General features: G+C 32.2%; 1 protein-coding gene across 1 annotated transcript; it reads right to left on the bottom strand.

Annotated features, from left to right (window-relative positions):
- Positions 1 to 8791: 8791 nt before the first annotated feature.
- LOC107640009 (uncharacterized) lies at positions 8792 to 11394 on the bottom strand. The gene is given in 4 exon segments (XM_088486691.1): positions 8792 to 8937; positions 9031 to 9223; positions 9280 to 9485; positions 9576 to 11394. Coding segments are annotated over 4 exon segments (2364 nt in total).
- Positions 11395 to 25447: the final 14053 nt, after the last annotated feature.

The following is a 25447-nucleotide window of genomic DNA, read 5'->3' as shown; positions in this document are numbered from 1 at the left end:
AATCAAGGACAAACGTGAGTGACAGATGCTGATACGGAAAAAAAGATAAATAAAATGACATTAATTGAAATTGAATAAAAAAGATACATTAAAATTGAAATAGAAACAAAAATATAGGTTGAAATTGAATACAAAGAGAATCATTATACTTATATCCAATTTCTTGATACAACAAGAAATAGACTCCTTAACCTAACTTGTCAACATCATAATTTGGAAATTGAATCAAAGAGACTCTTCAACTTTTTACCCAATTTTTTTTGTAACAAGAGAGGGACTCACTCAACCTTACTTGTCCACACCATGATTTCATCACGAAACCAAAAAGTACTTTGGCACCTCTAATCACTCAATACGACTACAATAACTAAGAAGGTATTTATAACCTCTTATTAGGTTAAAAAAAAAAAACCTAAAGCCTACAAACATAAAACACAATCTAGTAACTAAATAAACAAAAATAAAAATATATGAAAATAAACTAATAACTTTTAAATAATATTTGATCTTTTCATATCACGAACATTTAAAGCACGTATCATTCTCATCCTCTTCAAAAAAAATTCGTCCTCAAGTCTTTTAACTGAAAAAATAGTATATGAAAAGAGACATATAAAACAAGATAATTTCTTCTTTTCTTTTTTTTTTTTTTGTATTTTTTTCTTTTTTTTTTGCATTGTATTTTTTTAATATAAAATCAAAAAGAATGACAAGATAATAATTAAATACAAACAAGAAAGACGAGAACATAAAGAAGGACGTGAGAGACACTTGACTTTTTTTTTGGATAAAAGAAGAATAGACATAGATTAATAAGGATTAATTTAATACCTGAACTCTGACACTAAATGATATAAAAAAAGATAAACAAAATGACATGAATTGAAATTGAACAAGAAAGATACATTAAAATTAAAATATAAACAAAAAAGATAGGTTGAAATTGAATACAAAGATAATCGCTCTGCTTATATCCAATTTATTGATGCAACAAGAAATGGACTCTTTAACATAACTTGTCCACATCATAATTTGGGAATTGAATTGAAGGGATTCATCAACCTTTTATCCAATTTTTTGTGCAACAAGAGAGGGACTCACTCAAACTCACGTGTCCAGATCATGGTTTCATCACAAAACCAAAAAATGCTTTAGCATCTCTAATCACTCAATACGACTACAATAATTAAGGAGGTATTTATAACCTCTTATTAGGTTAAAACAAAAAAAATCCTAAAACCCACAAACATAAAACCCAATCTAGTAACTAAATAAACAAAAAAAAAACTAATAACTTTTAAATAATATTTGATCTCTTCATATCACAAACATTTGAAGCACGTATTAGATGTCGAATTGGAAAACTATATTAGATAAATTGAAACTTCGAAGAGTAGATTAAGGTGCGAATATAACTTCAATGACCAACTTGAATAATAACTTTTTGAGTAAAAGACAAATAGGTCCCTGACCTTTTAAAACGCGGATATTTTTGTCCCTCAAGATTGGAAAATACATTTCGATCCCTCACCATGTAAATTCTGTGACAATTATGTCCTTCCGTAGAATTGGTGCTCAAAACGGTAACGAAAATTGCTGAGGTGGAGAGGTGAAGAGTGATGTGTCCGTTACGGTTGCTGAAGTGAATGGGGAACAGATTGTTGGAGGGCAAATTGGTTCTTAATAGCCAAAACGACGCCGTATGCATCCCCCACTATCATGCCCATCATCCCAGACCTCCTCTTCTTCTTCTTCTTCTTCCATGGCAGTTTCATCGCGCCCTTTCTTCCTCTCTCGTCTCACAGACCTCTCACTCCACAACCCTCTCCACCCTCCAAAACCTCCACTCCCTTCTCCTCCCATATTCCGACTGGCTCTGAGAATCCCTCGGTGGATCAGTACTAGAAGTAGCATATATCCAAAAATCTTAGTACATTAGCTTTTAAAGGGTAAAAAGGGGCCATTTTCATTACAAAATCAATAAAAAACCAAACTCATCCAAATCATCTTATAATAATCAGAGTGAAATGAACTATAGGCAGCTGAACAACTAAGTCGAGCATGATGAATTCAACTTGAACAGTTCAAAAATAAAAAATAAAAAACCAAAATTTGCCCCTTTTTTATTGCAAAATTAACCTAAAGCCGAACACGCATGGATCCAAATTACAAATTAATCAAGAAAATCATAGAAAGAAAACAATTGGAGGTAGAAATTGGCGTACCCAATGATGATTGAAGAGACAAGAAGACGGTGAAGTGGTTGCTTGGAAACGGTTACAGTAACGGAGAATTGGTCGGAAGGGAGTAACCCTAGCATGGTGGAAATGGTTTGCTTCATGGAGTCTCTGGCGGAGTCAGAAACACCTTTGGAGATGACAGAGTTATCAAGAGGCTCGATTCGGCGGAGCATGTTGGCGATGACGGTGAAGCCTCGGTCGAAGGTGGACTTGCAAGTGAAAACGAGGTCGTCGGAGGAGAAGAAGCCGTCAACGCTACCGCTGGAGACGAGGCAGCGGGTGGTTAGAAGGCGGCGGCGGAGGAATATGGGAGGAGAAGGGAGTGGAGATTTTAGAGGGTGGAGATGGTTGTGGAGTGAGAGGTCTATGAGACGAGAGAGGAAGAAAGGGCACGATGAAACTGCCATGGAAGAAGAAGAAGAAGAAGAAGAAGAAGTCTGAGATGATGGGTATGAAGTGGGGGATTCATACGGCGTCGTTTTGGCCATTAAGGATCAATTTGTCTTTCAACAAGTTGTTCCCCATCCACTTCAACAACCGTAACGGACACATCACTCTTTACCCCTCCACCTCAGCAATCTCCGTTACCGTTTCAAGCACCAATTCCACGGAAGGACATAATTGTCACAGAATTTATATAGTGAAGGATCGAAATGTATTTTCCAATTTTGAGAGACAAAAATGTCCACATTTTAAAAGGTTATAGATCTATTTGTCTTTTATTCTAACTTTTTTATTATTAATTTCATAGACAGGAGTAGAGCTAGAACAATTCTTAATAGAAACCAATATAAAAATATAATTTAAAAAAATTAAAATTAAAGAAATTACTATAAAAATTAAAAACCTATATACATTAAAATTTTTAATTTGGGGACCATTGTCTCCTCTCTCTAGCCCACACTAGCCTTCTTCCCTGTTCATAGGATATGTAATGTGTACAATAAAATAGTTGACTAATGAAATAGTTCTTATCCTTTGAATTAATTTTTGGACTGAATTAAATTCATTCAGTATTTTTTTAATATGGTATATATAAAAGTCATAAATTCAGAACTATTTAATATAGTATGGGAAAAATTTTAGATATAATAATATATTGATATTCTAATAATTTTAATTATTGATCTTAATTATAAAAAATATATTTAATATATATTAATTAAAATTAATAGTTAAGATTATTAAAATATTGATGTTCTGGATACATTTAAATTTTTTTAAAATATATATCTACACATATATCTAAACAGTTTATAGATGAGATATTTTTATTTTTGAAGGGAGTTAAGTCTACTCAATAACAATTTTAATAATATATAAAATAAAATAAATATATAAATATTTTATTCAAAAATTAATTATATTAGGTCTGCATTAGATTTAATTATTAAAATAAAACATATATATATATATATATATATATATATATATATATACCATTGAGTTAGCAACCCCCTTTTCCCTTCAAAAAAAAGGAACTTTATGTTTGTATCACAGAAAGTTTAACGAACTCACTATTTACTAAAAATTGCTTCTGTAATCGGATTATATTTGTTTTCAATACTGTTGTCAATAGTTTAGTGTTGAAAACATAGAATCGCGAAAAACAAATGAATTCAAATTCGAAAAAAAATGAAATATTAATATAAATCGAATTTGATTATATTTTTAGTAATTTATTTTTATTATATAAAAAAATATACTCTAGTTGATATTTGTCAATATTCTTTTTAATTTTTTAGAAAAATTATTAAATATATATATATGAAGATTTTGTGTACACATAATATTTTTGCTAAAAAAATATATGTTTGGTTATAATCCTGAATTTTAACTATAAAAAGTCAACCATAAATATTAGACACCATGTATTTTTTTATATATATTATTTTATATAATTTTTAATAAAATAATCAACTGCAAAAATTATCAAACATTTTTATAATAATATTATTAATTTTTTTGTAAATATTAAATACGTATTCTACATAATAGCTACTTTTTTTTATGTGTAGTATATGTAGTTGATATCATGTCAAAAGTCATAAATCGTGTTTATTCGTGGTCCAAATTTGGCTGTCATTATCATAGGAGATCGGCATTCTAATCGGTCTTAAAAAAAAAAATTTACATTTGATTTTTTTATTGTAAAAATATGGACAATTTATATAAATAAAATAAATGGAAGAAAGTGTTATGCAAATATAATAATTCAGAAAATCAGACTTAAATGTAACAAACCTAATTATATGTAATCTGTGACATCCTAATGCAATTTTTGATTACATGTAATCCGCTAAATCTTGTCGCAGATTACGTTCAAACGCTGCAAACACATAAACCGCTACACTCTGTAGCGATTTATGAAGAGATAGGCTCAAAGTGTATTTCGCGAAATCCTGTAGCGGATTATATTATGAAAGGAGTGACTCACTATAAAAACCGCGTAGCAGATTTCATTTCATGAGTGTTGATAGTGACTTAGAGAGAAAAAATAGAGAGAAGTTATAGGAAAAAGGTTGGGTTTAGGTTGAGTTTTTTGGAGCAGTTTCATTAAGCGAAACCATGGAAGATGAAAGACGCTTGTACTGGCTCAACGGCGTTGCTCACGTAGTCGGAACCATCAATAAAAAGGTAAGTCTCTTTATTCTCTTTCAATTGGATAATATCTGTATATTTTATTCAATCTTTAAGAAGTTATTTATTAATTAGGAAAATAAAATTTTAGTTTAGTTTAGGTTTTGAAAATTAAAATATAAAATATAAAATTTAAATTTAAATATAGAGAATTTGAAGTTAGATATTTAGAAATTAAGATTGAAATTTAAAATGTAGGATTTATTGCTTGGTGTTAGTTTTTGGAGGTGTAGGGTTTACTAATAGAAATTTAAGATTTACAATTTGATTTAATTTTGTGACGTTTGTTGTCCTGAAGTTGAAATTTAAATTGTAGATGATAAATTTGTAATTTTAAAACCTAAGTAGTTTATGTCTTGAAACATAAATTATGGTTTGGTGATGTCAGTGTTAGAAATTAATCAGGTGTTCTTTATTTTTGAATATGCAGCCAACCCGATGTATTTATAGCGTTCACAGGCAACAGAATATGTCGTTACATAATAGGATTACGTGTAATCAGAAACCGCGTTAGGGTGTCGCATATTACATATTATTAGGTTTGTTGTATTTGTGTCTGGTCTTCTGAATTGTTGTATTTGCATAACACTTTCTTCCATTTATTTTATTTATGTAAATTGCCCTAAAAATATTATAGAAATAAATTATTATATATTTATGTATAAATATATATTATTTAATTTATTTTTAATATATATTTTATATTTTAATGTATATTTTTTATGGGTAATTAATTTAGTAATTAATTTTGTGTGTATATGTTTTTTTCATTTTTGAGAGATATAAACATGGGCAATTTACGCAAATAAAACAATTGGAAAGAAACTTACTAGATTACAACTTTACAAAACACCAAACCCATTTGCAACCTTTCAATTTGTATGTAAACTGCAACACCCTGATGCGGATTCGATTAACACGTAAACTGCTACACCGTGTCGCGGTTTACTGTCAAAAGCTGAGAGAACATAAACCGATACACCCTGTAGCGATTTATGAAGAGATAAGCTGCAAGGGTAATCTGCTAGACCCTGATTATGAAGGACGTGACAGTTTTGAAAATGCCTATATATGCCCAACAAGTTGTGTAGAGTGTCATTTTCATTCAAAACTTTAGAATGGAGAGTGAGGAGAGCTTTTTAGTGCTAGTGCATTTCTCTGAAAAAATAAAAAAGAGTAGAAGTCACGGTGTAAAGTTTACCGATAGAGAACCAGTGAGCGTTTTCATCAAGTCATCTAATACACTGTTAGATCTGAAAACCAGTATATTGCAGAAGTTGGGTGTGTGCGGCACAAAGTGGGTGAAGAAGCTGTTCTACAAGATTCCTATTTCGGTTGTGTCAACCGGTGTGAAATATGAAACAGTTGTGATAGGATCCGATGAAGATATGCAGGTGTTGTTTCATTGTCGTCGGAATTTTTCAGAAGTGAGGATACATGAGTTGTTTGCGAAGTTGGAGCATGGCCTCGATAGTTATGGGGCATCGGCATCGAATCCTTAGTCGACTACGATGGGGGGTGCTTCTACCTCGATACCTGTCATTGCACGTGATTATTTGTTGGCTAATCGTCCAACTGGTGCAGTTGGGGTAGTTATGTCAGTCCGTCCGATTCCAGATGTTGGACATGAGGGGGAACCGGATCGGATTGAAAATGCAATGCGAGAGGATGATTCGGATGAAGAGCCTGCTAACATTAGTGGGGACAGTGACGATGATATTCCGACAAACCCAGCATCATCTCAGGTGCCGTCAAGTTCCAGCACACAACAACATCCTCCACACTTCTCTACGCTAAACTTGAAAGCCATCGGCCAACCACCGGACACAGTTCCAACCTTTGGGGGTCAAGAATTGCATGAGGGAAATGCTGTAGTTGAATTTCAAGTTGGCCAATCTCTCCAAAGTAAGGAGGAAGTTGTTGAGTGTAAAGGATTACAACATTCGCCGTGGTGTCGAATACAGGGTGATGGAGTCGGATCATCTTAAGTATCATGGGAGGTGCAAGAAGTTCGGTAAAGGTTGCACGTGGATGATTCGCATCAGCCTTCGGCAGCGAAAGAGTACCTGGGAGGTTCGACGGTACAACGGACCACACACATGCTTGGCTACATCAATATCCAGTGACTATCGACAGCTTGATTATCATCTCATATGTGCGAAGATCTTTCCTCTGGTTCGAGCCGATGCGGCAGTATCAATAAAAGTGCTGCAAATTTTAGTCAATATTTAGTCAAAATGTCAATTTTAAATTTCAATTAGTAAGCCCTACACCTTCAAAAATATAAGTTTCAAATTTCAAAATTTAGATAATAATTGCAAAAATTAAAAACAAGCAATAAAGTCTACATTTCAAATTCCAATCTTAATTTTTAAATATCTAAGTTCAAATTCTCTACATTTATTTCTAAATTTTAAATTTTAATTTTCAAACCCTAAAGTAAACTAAGGTTATGTTTTTCTAATTAATCTATAAGTTCCTTAATACTAAATAAATATACGGATATTATCCAAACGAAAGAGAATGAAGAAACTTACCTTTTCATTGATGCTGCTGGCTACATGAGCAATGCTGTTGAGCCGGTACAAGCGCCTTTCATCTGCTATGGTTCCACTTGAAGAGATTGCTCCAAAAAACCCGAAGAAAATCCAACATTTCTCTCTAACTTCTCACTACTTTCTCTCTCTATCTCACTTTCAAAACGCCTCAAATGAAATCCGCTACAGCCTCACGCAGTTTATATAGTGAGGCAATCCCTTCATAATCCGCTACAGGGTCTAGCGGATTACCCTTGCAGCTTATCTCTTCATAAACCGCAATAGGGTGTAACGGTTTATGTTCTCTCAGCTTCTGACCATAAACCGCGACAAGGTGTAGCGGTTTACATGTTAATCGAATCTGCGTTAGGGTGTCACAGTTTACATACAAATTGAAAAGTTGTAATTGCATCTGGTATTTTGTAAAGTTGTAATCTGATCAGCATTCTTTCAAATTATTTTATTTGTGTAAATTGGCCAATAAACATAGTAGTACATATCTTTTTTGTTGAGACAAAAATTTTTATGGATATAATAGTATAATAATACACACAAAATATATGTATTTAGTATTTTTTTAAAATGTTGAGACACAAAGATACAATCAATTAGACATAACATTTTATATTTTTATCTCTTATTAATTCTTAAAGAATTTAGCTAATCTAAGCTTACCATTAGTGACAAATTTTAAATATTTTTATTTAATAAATCTAAAACAAATATATTAAAAACTTAAATATTTTATATTTTTAATAATTTTTTTAATTTATAAACTTAATATATGCCTTTAAGAACAAGATAGATAAACCCGCTTTTAAAATACCAACTTTATTTCTAATCCTAGTCCCACTTTTTTCCCACTTTCATTCCCCCGTCTCTCTGTTTCTTAACTCAATGGCTCATTATCCTTCTCTCTCCTTCCTCCATCTTCCCTCCATCACCACTTTCTTTCTTTATTGTTGCTCCCTTTGCTATCGCTAGCACCACCGCTGCGCCCTTCTTTTGTCCTCTCCTTCTCACTCTCCACCACTCATTTAGTTTGTTAGCCCCCCTCTCTCTCTCTCTTCGCATAGTTGTCAGAACCAAACCGGTGATCGAACCGGTCAGGTTACTGGGTCACTGGTTCAATCGGTGGGTCACTGGTTGAACCGGTTAACCCGGTCCCACATAAGTAAAACGTATAAAATAGCTAAAAACTTAAAAATTAACAGTGAAAAAACATATCTCCAATAACATTTTAATAAACATTAAGTCTCAAATCCTAAAACTAAGTAGTAATACGAAAATAAACATAAAATTTGTTAGTACTATTAGTCTATTACATGAACAACTCAATTTAACACAATGAAAATAACAATTCATGGATTATATCTAAGGAGTAACTTCAAAGTCTGGATATCTTTCTTCATCTGACAAATCTGGAGATACATCCTGATTGGTTTCATTCTGATTTGCATTTTCCGCAGAAGTATTATTAGCTTCACCATCATCTCGATCATCTTCCAGATTCAATTCATCTAGCATTTCAATAATGTTTCACAAATCATAATCAATAATAAGGCAAAACATTTGGTTAAAGCATTACAAAATCATCCCTAACAAAAACATACCCAAATCATCTAAAGTTGATTGAAGAGACATATTTGCAAGATCATTCCGTAAAGCATCAACTTCTTCAGGAGTTAAAAATAGTGGTGAATCTTCCATTATCCATTCCGAATGATCCTCAAGTGCATCAAGACAAATTAGATCATAACTTTGCTTTCTCATTCGGTTCCTATATTATCAATTAACTTGATTATTCTTATTATGACTAAAAATTTAAAATAATGCCTTCAAGAAAGAATAATAAAAAGTACCTTTTGTTGTAGCCTTAAGTTGTAATGAACATAAACAAGATCATTAAGCTTTTGATGCTCTAACCGATTCCTTTTCTTTGAGTAAATGTGTTCGAAAATGCTCCAGTTACGCTCACAACCTGAAGAACTACAAGTTTGACTCAAAACACGAATCGCTAACTTTTGCAGGTTTGGTGCTCCACATCCATAAGATTCCCACCATTGATCTTAACAGAAAAAGAAAATAATCACAATCATAAAAATCAAATCTTAAACATGTCACAATCATAAAAGACTAATTTTAATAAAAAATTTACCAGGCATCACTGTGCTTCGCTCACGTATTGCAGACTGTCTTCCAAAATCTCCTTCAGCATTCTTAAAGATTCTCTTCTCACTTGTCAATTTAGTATTCAAATTAGCACCACCGTAAGCATATCTCTCAATCACATCTAGTAGGCCAGAAATTGTTTCTTTGTGCTTGTCAAATTCTGCAGAATTAAATCGAAAAGCTGGATTTAACCAATAACCAGCAGCATGAAGGTTTCTTTTAAGTTGTGAATCCCAACGTGAATCTAAAATCTTCAAATAAGGTTCAACAACCCTCTTTCTTTTTTGAAACCTCTTCACCATGTCTTCCCTAGCCTTATATATAGCTTGATAAATGAAACCCATTGCAGCTCTATCTTCACTATCCACAATACGCAATACATGAACAAGTGGTTCCGTAAGCTTAACAATATCAGTGCATTGATTCCAAAATTTAGAATCTAAGACTTGATCCACAAACTTTTTAGCTTTGGCTTCTTTAGAGTAAGCTGAACTTGTCCATTCTCTAGATGTTACCATAGCTCTCAATACATCCTTTTGAGCTAAAATACTTTGCAAAGCAATGAAATTAGTGGCAAATCGAGTTGGAGCTAGATGAAGTATTTCTCGACCGCCTGTGAATTGTCTCATCAAGTACAACGGATGACAGTGATTATAGATATACTTCGTAATCATTGAAGCTTGTGACACAGTTTCAGTCACTTCCACGAACTTCCCAATATCCTGCAACATTAGATTAATACAATGTGCCGCACAAGGAGACCAATACAATCTAGGAAACTCCAATTCCAACAACCTTCCAGCAGCAACGTAATTTGCAGCATTATCCGTCACTACATGTACAACATTCTCAAGACCAACAAATAACACAACATCCCTAAGCAACTTAAACAAAGCCTCAGCAGTTTTCGAGATATGAGAAGCATCAACTGACTTTAGGAAAACACTTCCTTTAGGGCAATAAACCAAGAAATTAATTAAAGTACGCCTACAACGATCAGTCCATCCATCAGCCATGATAGTACATCCAGTTTGTTTCCAAATCACACGATAACCTTCAATCATCTTCTTTACATCTTCAACCAATTTACTCAACAAATATCCACGAACTCTTTGGTAATTTGGCCCTTTATACCCTGCACCCATGTTTGCAATAGCATCAATCATCGGCTGATAATATGCTGAATTAACCGCATTGAATGGCACAGAGGCATCCATCATCCATCTTGAAATAGTAATATCACACTTCTCCACAATTTCTTTACTTTGGAGAACACTTTTAATACTTGGTTGAGCTCTAGGTGTTGTTGCAGGTGGAAAAAAGGATTGTAATATCTTGAGTTGTTTTCCAACACCCTTTCTAGAGCTAGGTGCTGGAATTCTTGATGCTTGTTGTTGTCGCATCTCATTACGTTCAATCTCATCAAATTCCCTTTCAACGTCATCACAAGCACCATAACTTTCTGCATATTCTTCTTGAGTTTTCCTTTTCTTGGTTCGAAGATCTTCAATGTTTTGATTGAATTGGTGTCTCACCACAGCTGACACCTTTCGACATGCCTCAATATCTCTACCTTTTCCAGCCAAATGATGCTTAACCCGATTAATTCCTCCACCCCTAATAAGCTTCTCGCAATAAATACATAACAGAGCAGTTTTTTCTTTATCCAAAACTTGTTTACAATGGCCCCATGCAGGATCAGTTTTTCCTCTGTTACTATTTTTTTGGGTTCCAATTATTGGATCAGGAGTTGATCCTTGTTCCTGAGAAGTTGATATTTCTGATGGTGTATTTGATGAAGCCATCCTAAATTCCTAATCAACCAGGACTAAATGACTAATCTCCAAGAATAATGCACAACAATAATCCACTAACTACTAAGAATAATATACAACAGCAACCAACAATGGATAATCAACAAACTGAACAGAAATAAAAAATAAATCAAGAAACAAGAGAGATCAAACAGAAAAATATGTGGAAGTATTCATGTTCTCATCTGCCAACATACAAAAATCAAACAGAAATCAAAGTATCAAACATATGTGAACAACCAAAAATCAAACAGAAATCAAAGTATCAAACAGGGGATGGAGTGAATGAGACGGATGGAGGCTAGGGTTACACTTTCAGCAGTAGCTTTTGTTTTTTTTTTTTTAATTTTTATTAAGAAACGACGTCGTTTCCAGCACAGAAAAAAAACAAAAAAAAAGTTCGAACCGGTCCGGGTTAAATGAAACCTGCTGGTTCACCAGTTCTGATCAAACCTGGCCGGGTCATTCCGGTTCGATTCCTTATTCGGTTAGATGCCTCATCCGGACCGGTTATGACACCGGTTCGCCGGTTTTCCGGTCCGACCGGCCGGATTGGTCCGGTTCTGACAACACTGTCTCTTCGTATTGCCCATCGTCACCTCTTTCCTTGATATACTCCGTCTCTACCTCGACTTCGGCTCCACCTCCACTTTCGTCGCCCTTTGTCTTTGTCGTTGTCCTCCTTTATCGCCTTCTTCTTCATCTCCTTTCACAGATTCGCTTTGTGTCTCCTAAGATCTTTTTTTGTCGTCTTTTTCTTCCCTTTCGTTTTTTTCTTTTTGAAAAACAAATGGCAATCTTGTTGATTCTTGTAAAATTCTTGTTTATTGATTTTTTATTAGATGTGTGTGATGATGAATCTATGGTAATAGAAGCGGTGAATAGTAGTAGTAATAATAGTGGATGATTTATTTGTTTTTTGTTTTAAAAAGAAATTATTAAAAAATATAGGATTTTTTTTTAATTTTATTGTGTCTTGTTCAATAATTTATCCAATATAATATATACACACTAATAACTTGTGTTTATATATTTAATATTTATATTTCTCTGTCTATGTTTTATAATATACATAAACCAAACATTGCCTCAGTTCTGATTTCTCATTATAGTTTATAGGAAAAGTATAGAAAGACAATAAAAATATTAAACAAGGTGAACAATGAAATAAAAAAAGAAATTAAAATTAAAATAATAAATCAGATTATGAATTAATTATTTTTAATTTCATATTTGAAAATTGAAAAATAAGAATTTGCAATTAAACTAAATCACAATTGGCACATTTACTCCCAATATCACGCTAACCTCTCATTCGCCATTTGCGATCTCCGGTCCGCAGAGTCACCTCGGCGCCACTGCACTTTCCCGCTGTCCGGTCCGACACCGCCCATCCTCCCGCCGACGACGCCTAGCCTCTTCGCGTTCCGCTTGCGCGCCGTAGCAATGGGAGATCGCGTCGTAGCAATGGGAGATCATGCCGCAGCAGCCCCATGCGTCCTCGTTACCGTTGCCCACCTGCCACCGGCTGTGCAGGCCCCATCGCAGGCCGCCGCCTCCCGTCGCACCGTTCGAGACGCACGTTATCCCAGTCGTCTGTCCTCCCCGTCGCGTCGTTGTTTCTACTGTGCCGCACCTCATTGACGCTGCCCTTCCTCCCACCAATTCGACTCCTCCTCCTCTTCCATCTCTAGCCGCTGTGCGTTCGGGTTCGAAGCCCACGGAGCAAACTCGCAACCTCGCCTAACCGAAGTTGTCGTTGCATGGCTGCTCCGTCGCTGGATCTCTTCCTCTGCCTCCATGCGTTGCCATCGACTCTCTCCACCCTGTAAATGTGTTGGATGTTCAATTTAATAGGTATGTAGATGGTTATTTTAATTATTAATTGGATGGTTATTTTGTTCAATTCAGTTAAAGTATATACAATTAATAAATCTTGGATGGTCGTTTCACTAGGTAGCCGGATGATTATTTTAATAACTACATGGATGGTTGTTTGATGACGATCCTGCGGCGGTGATGGGGGAGGGGGCTACAGGGGTGGACGATGATGGCTGGTGAGGGAGCTTCTAACGTCAAAGAGGTGGGATGATTGATGAGGGTGGGGGTAGCAGACGGTTTGAGGGGAGAAGAGGGTGTTTGGGTGAATTCCTTAGATAAATTAGGGTTATGATGATTAATTTCTTAAAATAACTTTGAATTTTTTTGCTCAAGTAATTTGAGGAGTTTTTTTACTTTTTTTTCCTTATATGGGGCCAAATTCAGTATCTGTTATTCACATTGTTTAGATTTTTATGTCTTCTTAGCAGAATTAATTTTAACATTATCACAATTTTGATGCATTTCATAACCAAATTTTTATATGCATTTTCACAAAATTGTAAGTTGTAATATTATATTAAAGTTTAAATTATCGTGACTACTCATGTGAAATTGTCTTAATTTAAAATTAATAATTAAAAATTATTAAATAATTAGTATGTTTAATTAAATTATTATTTAACAAAATTCAATTAACATCTTTATATCAACAACTTCAAATAGGGGCAGCCCTCCCGCTGAGACTAGCCTCGCTCTCGTTCGGCTCATCCTTCTGCTCCCTATGAACATCCTTGCCGACTGAGACCAAGCTAAGTAGTTTCTTCCATCCAACTTCACAGTAGTGATCATCAAACTGGAGTGGTCACTCAGCCTGCTTCCCATGGGTGTGATCGGCTTCTGGGTTGGCCCGGTTACGTTACTTGAGGTCTCCTCCGCCATAGGTAGGGATTTGAACAGCTTAAGAGACTCTATTTCTCTAAAAGAAGCGTGTGGTAATGCTTAAACTCATATACATCAACCAAACACCACATCCACAAACATAACTAAAAATATTCATCCTGGAATGTTAAGCATAAGAAAACAACTCTAAAAAGCCTTCTCAGTCGCCGGAAAAAGATGCTGAAAATCGAATAAGTTGTTCAAGATGTTTGGTTGCAAATCTCTTGCTACTCCTCTTGTAGCAAATGAAAAATGGATGAAAGAAGGTGTGATAATGCCAGTCGAAAGACAATGACTAAGAGTTCTTACTCTTGTTCCAAAGGAAGCGAGTGACTCTAGGTCTTCTGGAAAGGTAGTTAAGTTACCCGAGGCTAATTCAAATCACTCTTCTTTCAGCCCTTGTGACTATGCTTTTTGTGGTGAACTTTTGTCGACTCTTCACTCTTGGGAACAATAATAGCAATGGTTTCATAAGCTGTGAACTCATCTTTATTCTCTCACCTGTAGGCGAGTGAGTGACCCAATGAAAACGAGGGGAAGAGATCACGTCTCAGCCCAAGGCTACTTTACATAGCTATGATTCGATCTCTCAAGATCTCAGATTCGGATTTGATGCTTTTCATCTCTGTTAACGAATGCTAATCCACTGACTTTTTATCCCCTACTTCAGGAATTAAAGTCAGTCTCAGTCTGCTTTGTTCAGTTCACTCGGAGTTTCGTCTTTCTGAAAGAGTCAGATCACTTCCTTTAACGAACGGGAGCAAAAACTCCCTTTACTTATTCTTCTACCACCCCTGCTTCCCCTTCTCCCCCGGGAGATGAGTCAGACTCGGGCTATTTGAACTAGAAAAAAAAAGGCGCGATTCTCCCTTGGGAGCACTAGAATCCGAATCTCTTTCTCTTAATAATACTATAAAAAATTCTTATGCCCATCTCTCCAATCTTTTGTTAATTGGCAAGGCTCCTCGAACCTTCTTTTAGAGCTTCCCCTTTCTCTGGGTAGACTTACTCTGGATACAAAGAAGACCAAGCCTAGCGACTGTCATACCTGGTAAGTCCATCTCTCGTTGTTCGGTAGGATCTGGAAAAAGCATGCCATGAATGACTCTAGCCCTCGGCTCACTGAACTACAAGGGTTTCTATCCATATTAAATGAAAGCGGGTGTGAACTCCGACCTTCCCCTCTAGCCAAGTTAAGCTTTTGCAGCTCTATATCCAATTCCTACTGCTAAGCAAGCCCACCTTCAAGCTAGTCGAACTAGAGCCTTATCCCAATGAGAACCAAGAGAAGAAGGAAATTGGATTCCCAAGGACACATCTATACTACGCTATTCCTCGGATTTGATTCTTTCTTCCTTTTTTAAAAGAAATTCTCTGCCCCACTGTCTGTGGTAAGTCAGCCAGGTTGGCCTGTGAATCCAGCTTTCGATCGCTTACTGTATTCTCTGTTTTGTCTCGCCTTGAGCTTGCGCCTGGTATTCATTCTTTTATGCCTTTCACCCCGTAAGGACTTAAACAATCGAAAACGGATGAAATAGCTTCGGAGTCGGGAACTGCGCATATTCCAACAAGACCATCAACTGCGGGTAGGCTTCAAGCTCCTACTCATAGCCGCTCTATGTACTGAACTAAGACAGTAAGGACATTCTCTGCCTCAAGTCCCATAGCCTATTCTAAGGCAGCTTATTCTGGGCATTCATCTGCAGCTACTTTTCTTTTTCTACGATACCACAAAGCAAATTCAAATTCCTTCCTGGGCCCCTGTAACGGAACACCAACCCAATCTCGAAAGGAATCAGTACACTTCACTCGATCCATCCACGAATGTTTAGCACTCCTCCACCCTCTGCTAGCAGCTTTCTTCTCTTATGTATGAGATTTTCGCAAACAAAGGTTCAATGTACATAGACGACCAAGTAAGTTGTTGTGAAGTGCCCCATGGCTTTGGAATAGAATAGGCGGGAGTAAGCAATAGAATGAGTTATCTCGGGCTGATCTGAAGAAGGCTGTAACTTCCTATTAGACTCTTTTACTCAGTAACTTCACGGGGAATTAAAGACCTTGTCTTGTAAGGAATCCTAATAGAATCTAAGGCTATGCGGCCGAGGCATCTTCTCAATCATCACTGGAAGGGGAAAAGACAATAGCAATGAAGTCTAGGAGTCACTTCTTTCTAAGGCATTTCATCATCCTGAATCTATTCAACTTACTCTTAATCTTCACTTTGATCAATAGACGGCCAGAGGGCATTGGAATGGAGGAGCTTTCCTAACTCTAACTAGAAAGCCTGTAACTGCAACTTAAGCCTTCCATTCTTCTTACTTTCTTCCTTGTCTACTATATCTGCGGAAGTCTAGGCTAAGAGATATAGAAAGATGAATGTCATCCTGTCGGGCTTGGATTCCTTGCCTACCTAACTTCCCAGGGAATGGATTCACCGGGTTTAGTAATTGAAGCCTAGAACAGAGGCGGGATGAGCCTTAGGATCAGTTGATAAAGGATCTGATTCTCATTCACCCAAAGCTGTAACTCCTCACTTTTCGCTAGACACTAGTTCCGTGGGGAAGAGACGATCTGATTCTAAATTCAATGGCATATCCTCTAAAGGTCGTGGGAATAGCAGAGGTTGGAATAGAATCCCTGGTGAGACTTAACTCTGGCTTCTGCCTTGGGAGTGCTCTAGCCTTCTCTTTTTGCCGAGGCTTATTGGTTGTTCTTTGTTCCATTTTCTACGGGCTTTATGGCCGTAAGGAATCATAATCTCATCTAAGGATGACTTGCGTCCCCAACTCTTAGTTTTGAACTGGCTTTCCCACCTTCTCTGATTAAGGAGGGGAGGAGGACTAGGAATAGAAGAGACTGGAATAAGACGTTCTTCACCTGGTTTAGGAAGAGCTGACCTCCGGAAGCTCTAAGTCCTGACTTTCGTCTAGAAGCTCTAAATCTGCTCCTAATGCTACTGCCTTATAAGTCTGCGCTCGTTCGACTTCGAAATGCTTTCCTAACTCGGAATCGGCCTTTCCTAAGTCAAGAGATCGAAGAGGCTTTCATGCAGCTCTTTATTCTTTATGAGTTCCTGGCCTACCAACTAGCCAGTTTACCTGCCAGGCGTGTATTTAATATACAAATTAAACAACTGACTTTGACTTCAATACCCAGGTTGGAAGATCATAGGCGGGCATTTGAGCTCCGCACCCGATGGTTCTCTTGGATTAGGGCCTCTAACTTCACCCTAGACGACTGAACTCCTGGACTTCATTCTACTGCTGTAGGCTCTCGTAAGTCAATATCAAGATCTCTTCCTAACGGCCTAATAAAAAGTCTTAATCTCAGGCCGTAATGCTCATACCATATCATACAAAGCTGGAAAACCTCCACAGGAAGTAAGATTACCGCCTTCCCAGGCCTACAAGAATAGACGAAGCTAGCTGGTCACCTGCTTTCGGTAACTCATGCGAACTCTCTCCCCGGGTATACACAGACCACGACTAGAGCAAGCATCCTTGCACACTACTTAAGAAATCTCTCTCGGGAATCCTGACTTGAGCTTTAAAAGAGCTATAAGATGAATCCTTTGATTCTTCTTTCCTTAACAGATGCTTTAATTCAAAGTGACTAGAGGTGCTTAACAGAGCTGTTATAGCGAACTTTTCTTTAGCAAAGAACTTTCTCTTTGTTTTGCTTAAGGCTTACTTTATTGTTACACTGTAACTAGGTCAGATTGTAACTGTAACCCTTGCTTGAGTCGACCCTAATGCTGCTTTCTTATATGGAGAATTCGATCGAGAAAGTGACATGGAGCAGCCACAAGGACAAGGCAAGCTCACCCTGATTACGATTATGTGTCAGAATTGAGAAAAGCTATGTACGGGTTAAAGCAAGTCATCAAAAAGATGGAATGCTCAACTGCAAGCCTATCTCGACTCCAAGGGAGGTTAAGGCTAAGCTATGCTCAGCAGAGGATCAAACTATACCTAATTTCTGATCTTGCTTTTTCGAAAACCAAGAGCAAAGGGACTTGGTTACTAAGACAAATCATCCTTGTCTGCCTTTTTGGAAGTACTGAAATACTGAAATTTTGGGAACAGAAATAAAAATTTTAGTACCAATCTCTGAACCAACAAACATAATACTAAATCTCAATCTCTCAATCTCTATCTCAATACCTCAAAACAAATACTACCTAATAACTTAAGGATAAATTGTATCTATCTCAACTAAAATTAAAGTCAAGGGAAGAAAAGCTATTTTAAAAAAGTGTTGGGATTGAAAACTAATTACATTTGGAATAGTAAAATAATGATAACCTAAGCTAAAATCAATAAGGTATCGTTTGTTTTGAGGTACTGAGACAGAGACTGAGAGATTGAGACTCAGTATCATGTTTGTTAGTTTAGAGACTGGTACTAAAATTTCAGTATTTCAGTACCTCCAAAAAGTGAGGACACAGGGGACTAAAATTTTTAGAGATGGAGACTGAAACTTTAATAACATTTTATACCTAAAACACCTTCATTTCAATTAATTAATTCTAATTTTACCCTTTGTGCAAATTAAATTAGAGTTTCATTCTTGTTTCAATTTCTGTCTCCCAGTTTGTACCAAACAGAATACTGAAATTTATTTCAATCTCTATCTCTTAGTCTCTGTCTCTCAGTCTCAGTCTTTTTGTCTCTGTCTCTCCACCAAACGCTACCTAAGCGAACATAAAGCCGGGCCCTTCCAATTGGCTAATAATGGCTATTGCTATTTGCTAAAACTTATTTTTGGAACAACATTATTGTTGTGCTATAATAGAGTTTGGAATCAATGTAATATCTTCACTTAATAGAGTTTGGCCTTTAGGACTAGGAAGAGCCATATTTTTTTCTAGTATCATGATTATTGATTAGATTTTGTATTTCTATATCAATATCAATATCTATATTTAGCCTAATCTTTATATTACTTATATCAGAAATCACATAAAAATATAAATAAAATAAATCAGATAATCTATCAAAAATTTACCATCTGACTTCTATTCAGGCTGGTCTATCATAAAATAATTTTAGATTCAGATTAATTTAAAATCTAATTTTTTTAATAGACAAACCTAAATTTATATAATAGCCTATGTCTGAAGCTGTTACAATATAAATAAATATATAAATTATTTTTTATAATTAAAAAAATTATTAAATTTTTTAAGTTTATTATACTTTATTATAATTTTTTTCTTATATTTTAAATACTTTAAAATTTTAAATATTATTATAAAGATATAATTTAGTATGTTGTATATAAATATTTTTTATGTTTTATTTTGATAAAAAATTTTATATATCAAACCTTTTATCAAATTTCAGACTAAACCAAATTTAGGCTCAGTTTGGATAAACAGTTTAATTAAGTTTCTTTTGTAAAAATAGCTTAAATAATAAATAGTTATATTAAAAGTAGCTTATAAATAAATTATTTTGTGTTTGGATTTTTAGTTCTAAAAATGCTTATTTTATAGAAATGTGATAAAAAGTAGTAGTGTGATGAAAGAAGTCATTTTTTTTTAACTTCTCTATAAGCTCTTAAATAGCTTCTTAGAAAGCTACAATTTGGTTTTGAAAATTGTACCAAACATTAATACTACTATTTTTGATAAGTCAAAAGCTTAGAAAAATTACTTTTAAAACTTTTCAAACGGGTCCTTAGTACATATAAAAAGTTTATAATAAACTATAAGCTACGTCAGTCAAATACATTACAGACGTAACCTGTTAAAAATAAAGTTTAACGTAGTCTGACTTATTTTTATTGTCTCTCTATATTTTTCCTGTTAAAATATACAATATAAGAATAAATTTTAAGAATACAATATAAACATAGTAAAAAATACATATTAATATACAGTTAACATAAAAACAAAAATTATTATATTTTTTAAAAAAAGAGAAAAACTAATTATTTAAAAGTTAGGTGATATTATTGTGAAGTTAATAAATTATACTTATTTCATAGATTATTTTATACTTATATAAATATATGTTCGAAGATTACTTAAGTAGGGTTAGTGAGATTAAAAAAATGACCAAAATCGATGAGCATTAGAGCGTGTAGAAGTCGGCCTTTTAGATGGGAGTAGTACTTGTAAGGCTACTCTAACGTTCAAATTAGTGTGTAATCAAAATGGACGACGAAGAATTGAAAAACATAGGTCATACTTTGAGGAGAGTTAAGCACTCCCCTTCTATACTGAATGCTATTATTTCATAATTTACACTTTGTTTGGATAAGATGAACTTGGAGAAAAAAAAATAGAAGAAGAGAAAATGGAAGAAAAAAAAATGATTTTTTTTTAGTTTGGATCAACGGTGAAATTGGATGAAAAATGCAAAAGTGCATATAGGTCCAGGTTAAAGTTTTTTCCTTAAAGTAGCGAAAAAAAAAAAAAGATATTGGAATGGGAGTATAGGTAAAAATATAAATTTTCTCTTTCAATACAATTAAAAATACATTAAAAAAAATTGCCTTTTAAAAAATAACAAAAAATGATAAATTCAAAAAAATGTTTATTATTAACAAAGATAACACATTAAAATTCTGAAATACAATTGGAATCACTTTTTTTTGTTAGAAAAATAATTTAAATACATTAGTATATTATAATTTATATATATAATAGGTAAAGATGTTAATGTTACTTAGTTATTATTTTTTTTCTTATTTTTTCTTTCATCCAAATAAAAAAAAATTTCTCTAACTTTCTTTTCATCCGAACAACATAAAAAAAATAAATTTTTTCTTTTATTTTTTTTCTTCTCATTTTTTTTCTTCCATTTTCTTTTTTTTCTTTTTTTTTTCATCTTCAAATAAAGTGTTAGGGTTACTTTCGATACTTAGTTTTTTATGTCAGGACTCTGGTACAGTTCGGATCCTCTCAAAATTTCAAAGATTTCCTTAACTGTTAGTTTTAAAATCTTCCAAAAATAAGGAGAATCATTAAATAACTCATAAACCAGACCATCTCAGCAGACTCACATCCATTTTAAACTGAAAAAATGGGTCCCTATTCCCTAATAATATCAAAATTTAAAATTAAGCCTATAAAATGTAATTAAAATATATTTTTATATGAATACAATTATCATAAATATATATATATATATATATATATATATATATATATATATATATATATATATATATATATAAACATAAAATATCAGTCACCAATCTTTATAAAAGTAGGTATAAAATTGTAGAATGATTTCAACTCGCTTATAATTAAATTTCAAGAATAATATAATAAAATTAAATTTATATTTATTATCAAAATGCGAATAAAACTACAAAATACCATGATGATCGATGGACAATTAATTTTTAGTATTCATAAGAAGTTTGGATTAGTACACTTTTTTCAATGAAATACAAAGCATAGAAGTATATTCAGTCACTCTCATTTCTCTGCTCGCTTTCTTTCTTCTTATTAAATATAACAACCGTCAACATAAATTATATATAAAAATGTCAATGAGAAAGTTTGGTTATTTATGTATATAACAATCTGTCATATATATTTTTGGTAGAAATAAATTAGGATAATAAATCAAGTGGTTATATTAGAAAAAAATTTGTTGTGATTTATTAATTAAAATGTATATAACTTATATTAACCACTTGATTTGTTATTTTAATTTATTCTTACCAAAAATATATATGATAGATTGTTATATATATAAATAACCAAACTTTTTAATTGACATTTCTATATATAACTTATGTTGACAGTTGTTAAAACACAATCTAGTCCTACAACTAAGCAATTCTGCCATTTATCAGAACGAAGCTTAAAAGTGTCGTCTTTCTTGAACAGAGGCATGTAGTTGAAAGAGTATTGCACTCTTTAGTGAAAAAAACAGTAAGCCAAGTCACCTTAGTGTACAATGATTAGATATACCATATTGTATCACAACTCTGATCTATGTATCCATAATACAATGAGAAATTAAACGTGATGCGCATATAAAAAGTAATGGAAATATTTTATAATAAAAAAATTAGTTAAAAATAGTTAAAATTTACCTTATTTAATATTTATTCTTTAATTTTGTAATAATTAATGAATGTTCTTTTTTTTTTATTCCCCTAGTATTACCGAAAAAGCAAAGCTACTAATCATAAGAGGGAATATAAAGATAAATAGATGGAACGAACCTTGAGCAGCAGCAATAACAATGTCTCTTTGGGAGTCCCTTAGAATGAGTTGGAGCCTAGTTTTGTAATGTGGATGAGACACATAGAAATCATGGATACACATTCTGATGCTGTTCAAACCAATCTTTCCAACCATTGCTCCACCAACATCAAGCACCGCTCCCACTTTCACTACTCTTGTTGGAAGTGTTGTTGCACCACTACTGTTTCTTTGACCCATCACTACTAAACCAAGGTGCTACGAGGTTGATGCTTCACCATTTTCCTTGGTATTAGTAATAATAATGTGAAGGTAGCCAAGCAGATAGCTTAAATGTTTTTACTTACAAAAATTCATTATATATGTTGATAGAGGAAACCTATGCGTTCTATGGTGGACACAAATATTTTTTAAGAATGTTTTTATATACGATAAGTAGAAAAATATTTTTTTTTAAATAAAGAAATTAGTAAATTAGAAAAATAAGAGTATAATAATGATTAAATTTATAATTTTTATTATGTGTGAATTTCACCATTTTTATTTTAAAAGTGATTAAAATTTTATTGTGTAAATTTTATTATCTTTTATTTATATCTTTTAATGTTTTTAATATAAATATAAACATGTCTTTTTAATATTCTTGTTCCATTTTATTGTGTTAAGTTTTTTTTTTTGCTTCAAAAAAAAAAGGTCTTCTTTAATATTTTATATTACCAGTGTATTCATATAAAAAGTTATCAAATGTAGGAGTGATTATAAAATTGTGTTATTTATACTATTTTTTAATACACTTTTATGTATATCTTTTAAAAAATAAATATATACTACTTTAATAAAAGTATACATTCAATCTAAAGTATAACCGGAAATAATAAAAATATTATTTCTATTGATTATATGTTTGAACTGATGGACTATTTTTGTTTGGGAGATTTTATGGTGCTTATCAAAAAAATTAACATAATATGTTATCCTTATGTGTCAATTGTTAATTGGAGGTTATTTTTTTTTTAAAGCAAAAAGAGAAAAGAAAGATTAAATTAAAGTAATATAATAAAAATTTTATGATAATAGTTTATTATAATAATAAAAATTGAGAAATTTTTTAAATAAATAAATTAAATATTTTATTTATCAAAATATATTATTATAAGAATATTTATTAATTAATGTAATATTATTTATTCCATTTATATTAAAAACAAGATGTATATACATATATTTTGTTTACACTATAAATAAAATAATATAAACAAAATATTAAAAAAGTCTATTAATGTCTAAAATAATAATAATATATATAAAATTAATTAAAATAATAAATATTTGATATTTTTTATTATGAAATTGTTAAAACATAAACTTAGATGAGTTATGTAAATCGATTTTACTTTTTAAAATAATCCAAAATAAACTATAAATACTGTCTTTTTAGTTATCCAATAGTCTATCATAAAAATTAAATAGATATATAAGTATCTCATTTACAACTTTAAATAAAATTGACTAAAAAAAATTTAATATGTATCTCGTTTACATCCTAAAAAAATTAAATTAAATGTCCTTCTACGTACGACGCAAGAATTTTAGTAAGGTTGGGATTGCTGCATCCATAGCACTATCATGAATAAAAAAAATAAATTATTATTTATTAAAATTATGTTAATTTAATAAAATTAAAAATTATTCAATAAAATTATTTATTATATCATTTCAATAATTTTATCAAATTTAATTTTAATAAATATAAAATTAATTTATATATTTTATGAATTAAAATATCAATGCTTAAATTTTTTATATTAAAATTTATAATGATTAATCAAATTATTTAAGTTCAATTATTTTTTATGATTAAAAAATAAAACAAGGACTCATATTACATTTGTACAAATAACAACGCTAAAAAAATAATACAAAATCAATAGTTTAGAGCCAAATATTAATTTCTCGTAGAGCCATATTTTTTTATTTTTGTCGTATTTACGATGTAAACGAGATACATATTAATTTTTTTAGTCAATTTTATTTAAAGTGTAAATGAAATATTTATATATCTATTTAATTTTCATGATAAACTATTGGATAACTAAAAAGATAGTATTTATAGTTTATTTTGGATTATTTAAAAAGTAAAATCGATTTACATAACTCATCTAAGTTTATGTTTTAACAATTTTATAATAAAAAATATCAAATATTTATTATTTTAATAAATTTTATATATATTATTATTATTTCAGACATTAATAGACTTTTTTAATATTTTTTATATTATTTTATTTATAGTGTAAACAAAATATATGTATATATATCTTGTTTTTAATATAAATGGAATAAATAATATTACATTAATTAATAAATATTCTTATAATAATATATTTTGATAAATAAAATATTTAATTTATTTATTTTAAAAATTTTTCAAAATATTTATTATTATAATAAACTATTATAATAAAATTTTTATTATATTACTTTAATTTAATCTTTCTTTTCTCTTTTTCATTTAAAAAAAATAGCCTCCAATCAATAATTGACGCATAAAGACAACATATTATGTTGATTTTCTTGGTAAGCATCATAAAATCTCCCTTTTTGTTTTACCAAAGTCAAGTCAGTAAAAGAAAGGTAGACTGTATCAATATCTCTGTACAACGTGTTTGTATTTGAAAAATTAAAAGAAAAAAATTATTTATATAAAAAAAATATAAATAAATAATGAAAATATTAAACAATATCAATAATGAATATATCGGATATTCAATTTACTAGATGTACAGATAGTTATCCTAATATTAAGATTCAAGTGGATAATTTAAAAATATAGTATATTTTTACTTTATTGAACTAATTTTAAAATTTATTATTTATATTATTCATAAAAATTATTGTCACCCTAACAAAATAAATTTATACAACGTTGACGAATTGACCCTGCACCCATCTCACTTTCTCACATCGTGATTCTACTCCCACATGTTGGGGGTTTATTTATATAACAATAGCAATTAGAGAAAAGGACAAATAGATCCCTGACCCTTTGTCCCGCGAATATTTTTGTCTTTGACCATTAAAAAATACTTTTAAGTCCCTGACATTCACAAA

The sequence above is a fragment of the Arachis ipaensis genome, chromosome B5 (assembly GCF_059453495.1).
Source record: "Arachis ipaensis isolate K30076 ecotype BB chromosome B5, ASM5945349v1, whole genome shotgun sequence".
Classification (NCBI taxonomy): Eukaryota; Viridiplantae; Streptophyta; class Magnoliopsida; order Fabales; family Fabaceae; genus Arachis; species Arachis ipaensis.
The sequence above is the reverse complement of the archived record's forward strand: the minus strand, read 5'-3'. Positions and strand labels throughout refer to the sequence as shown.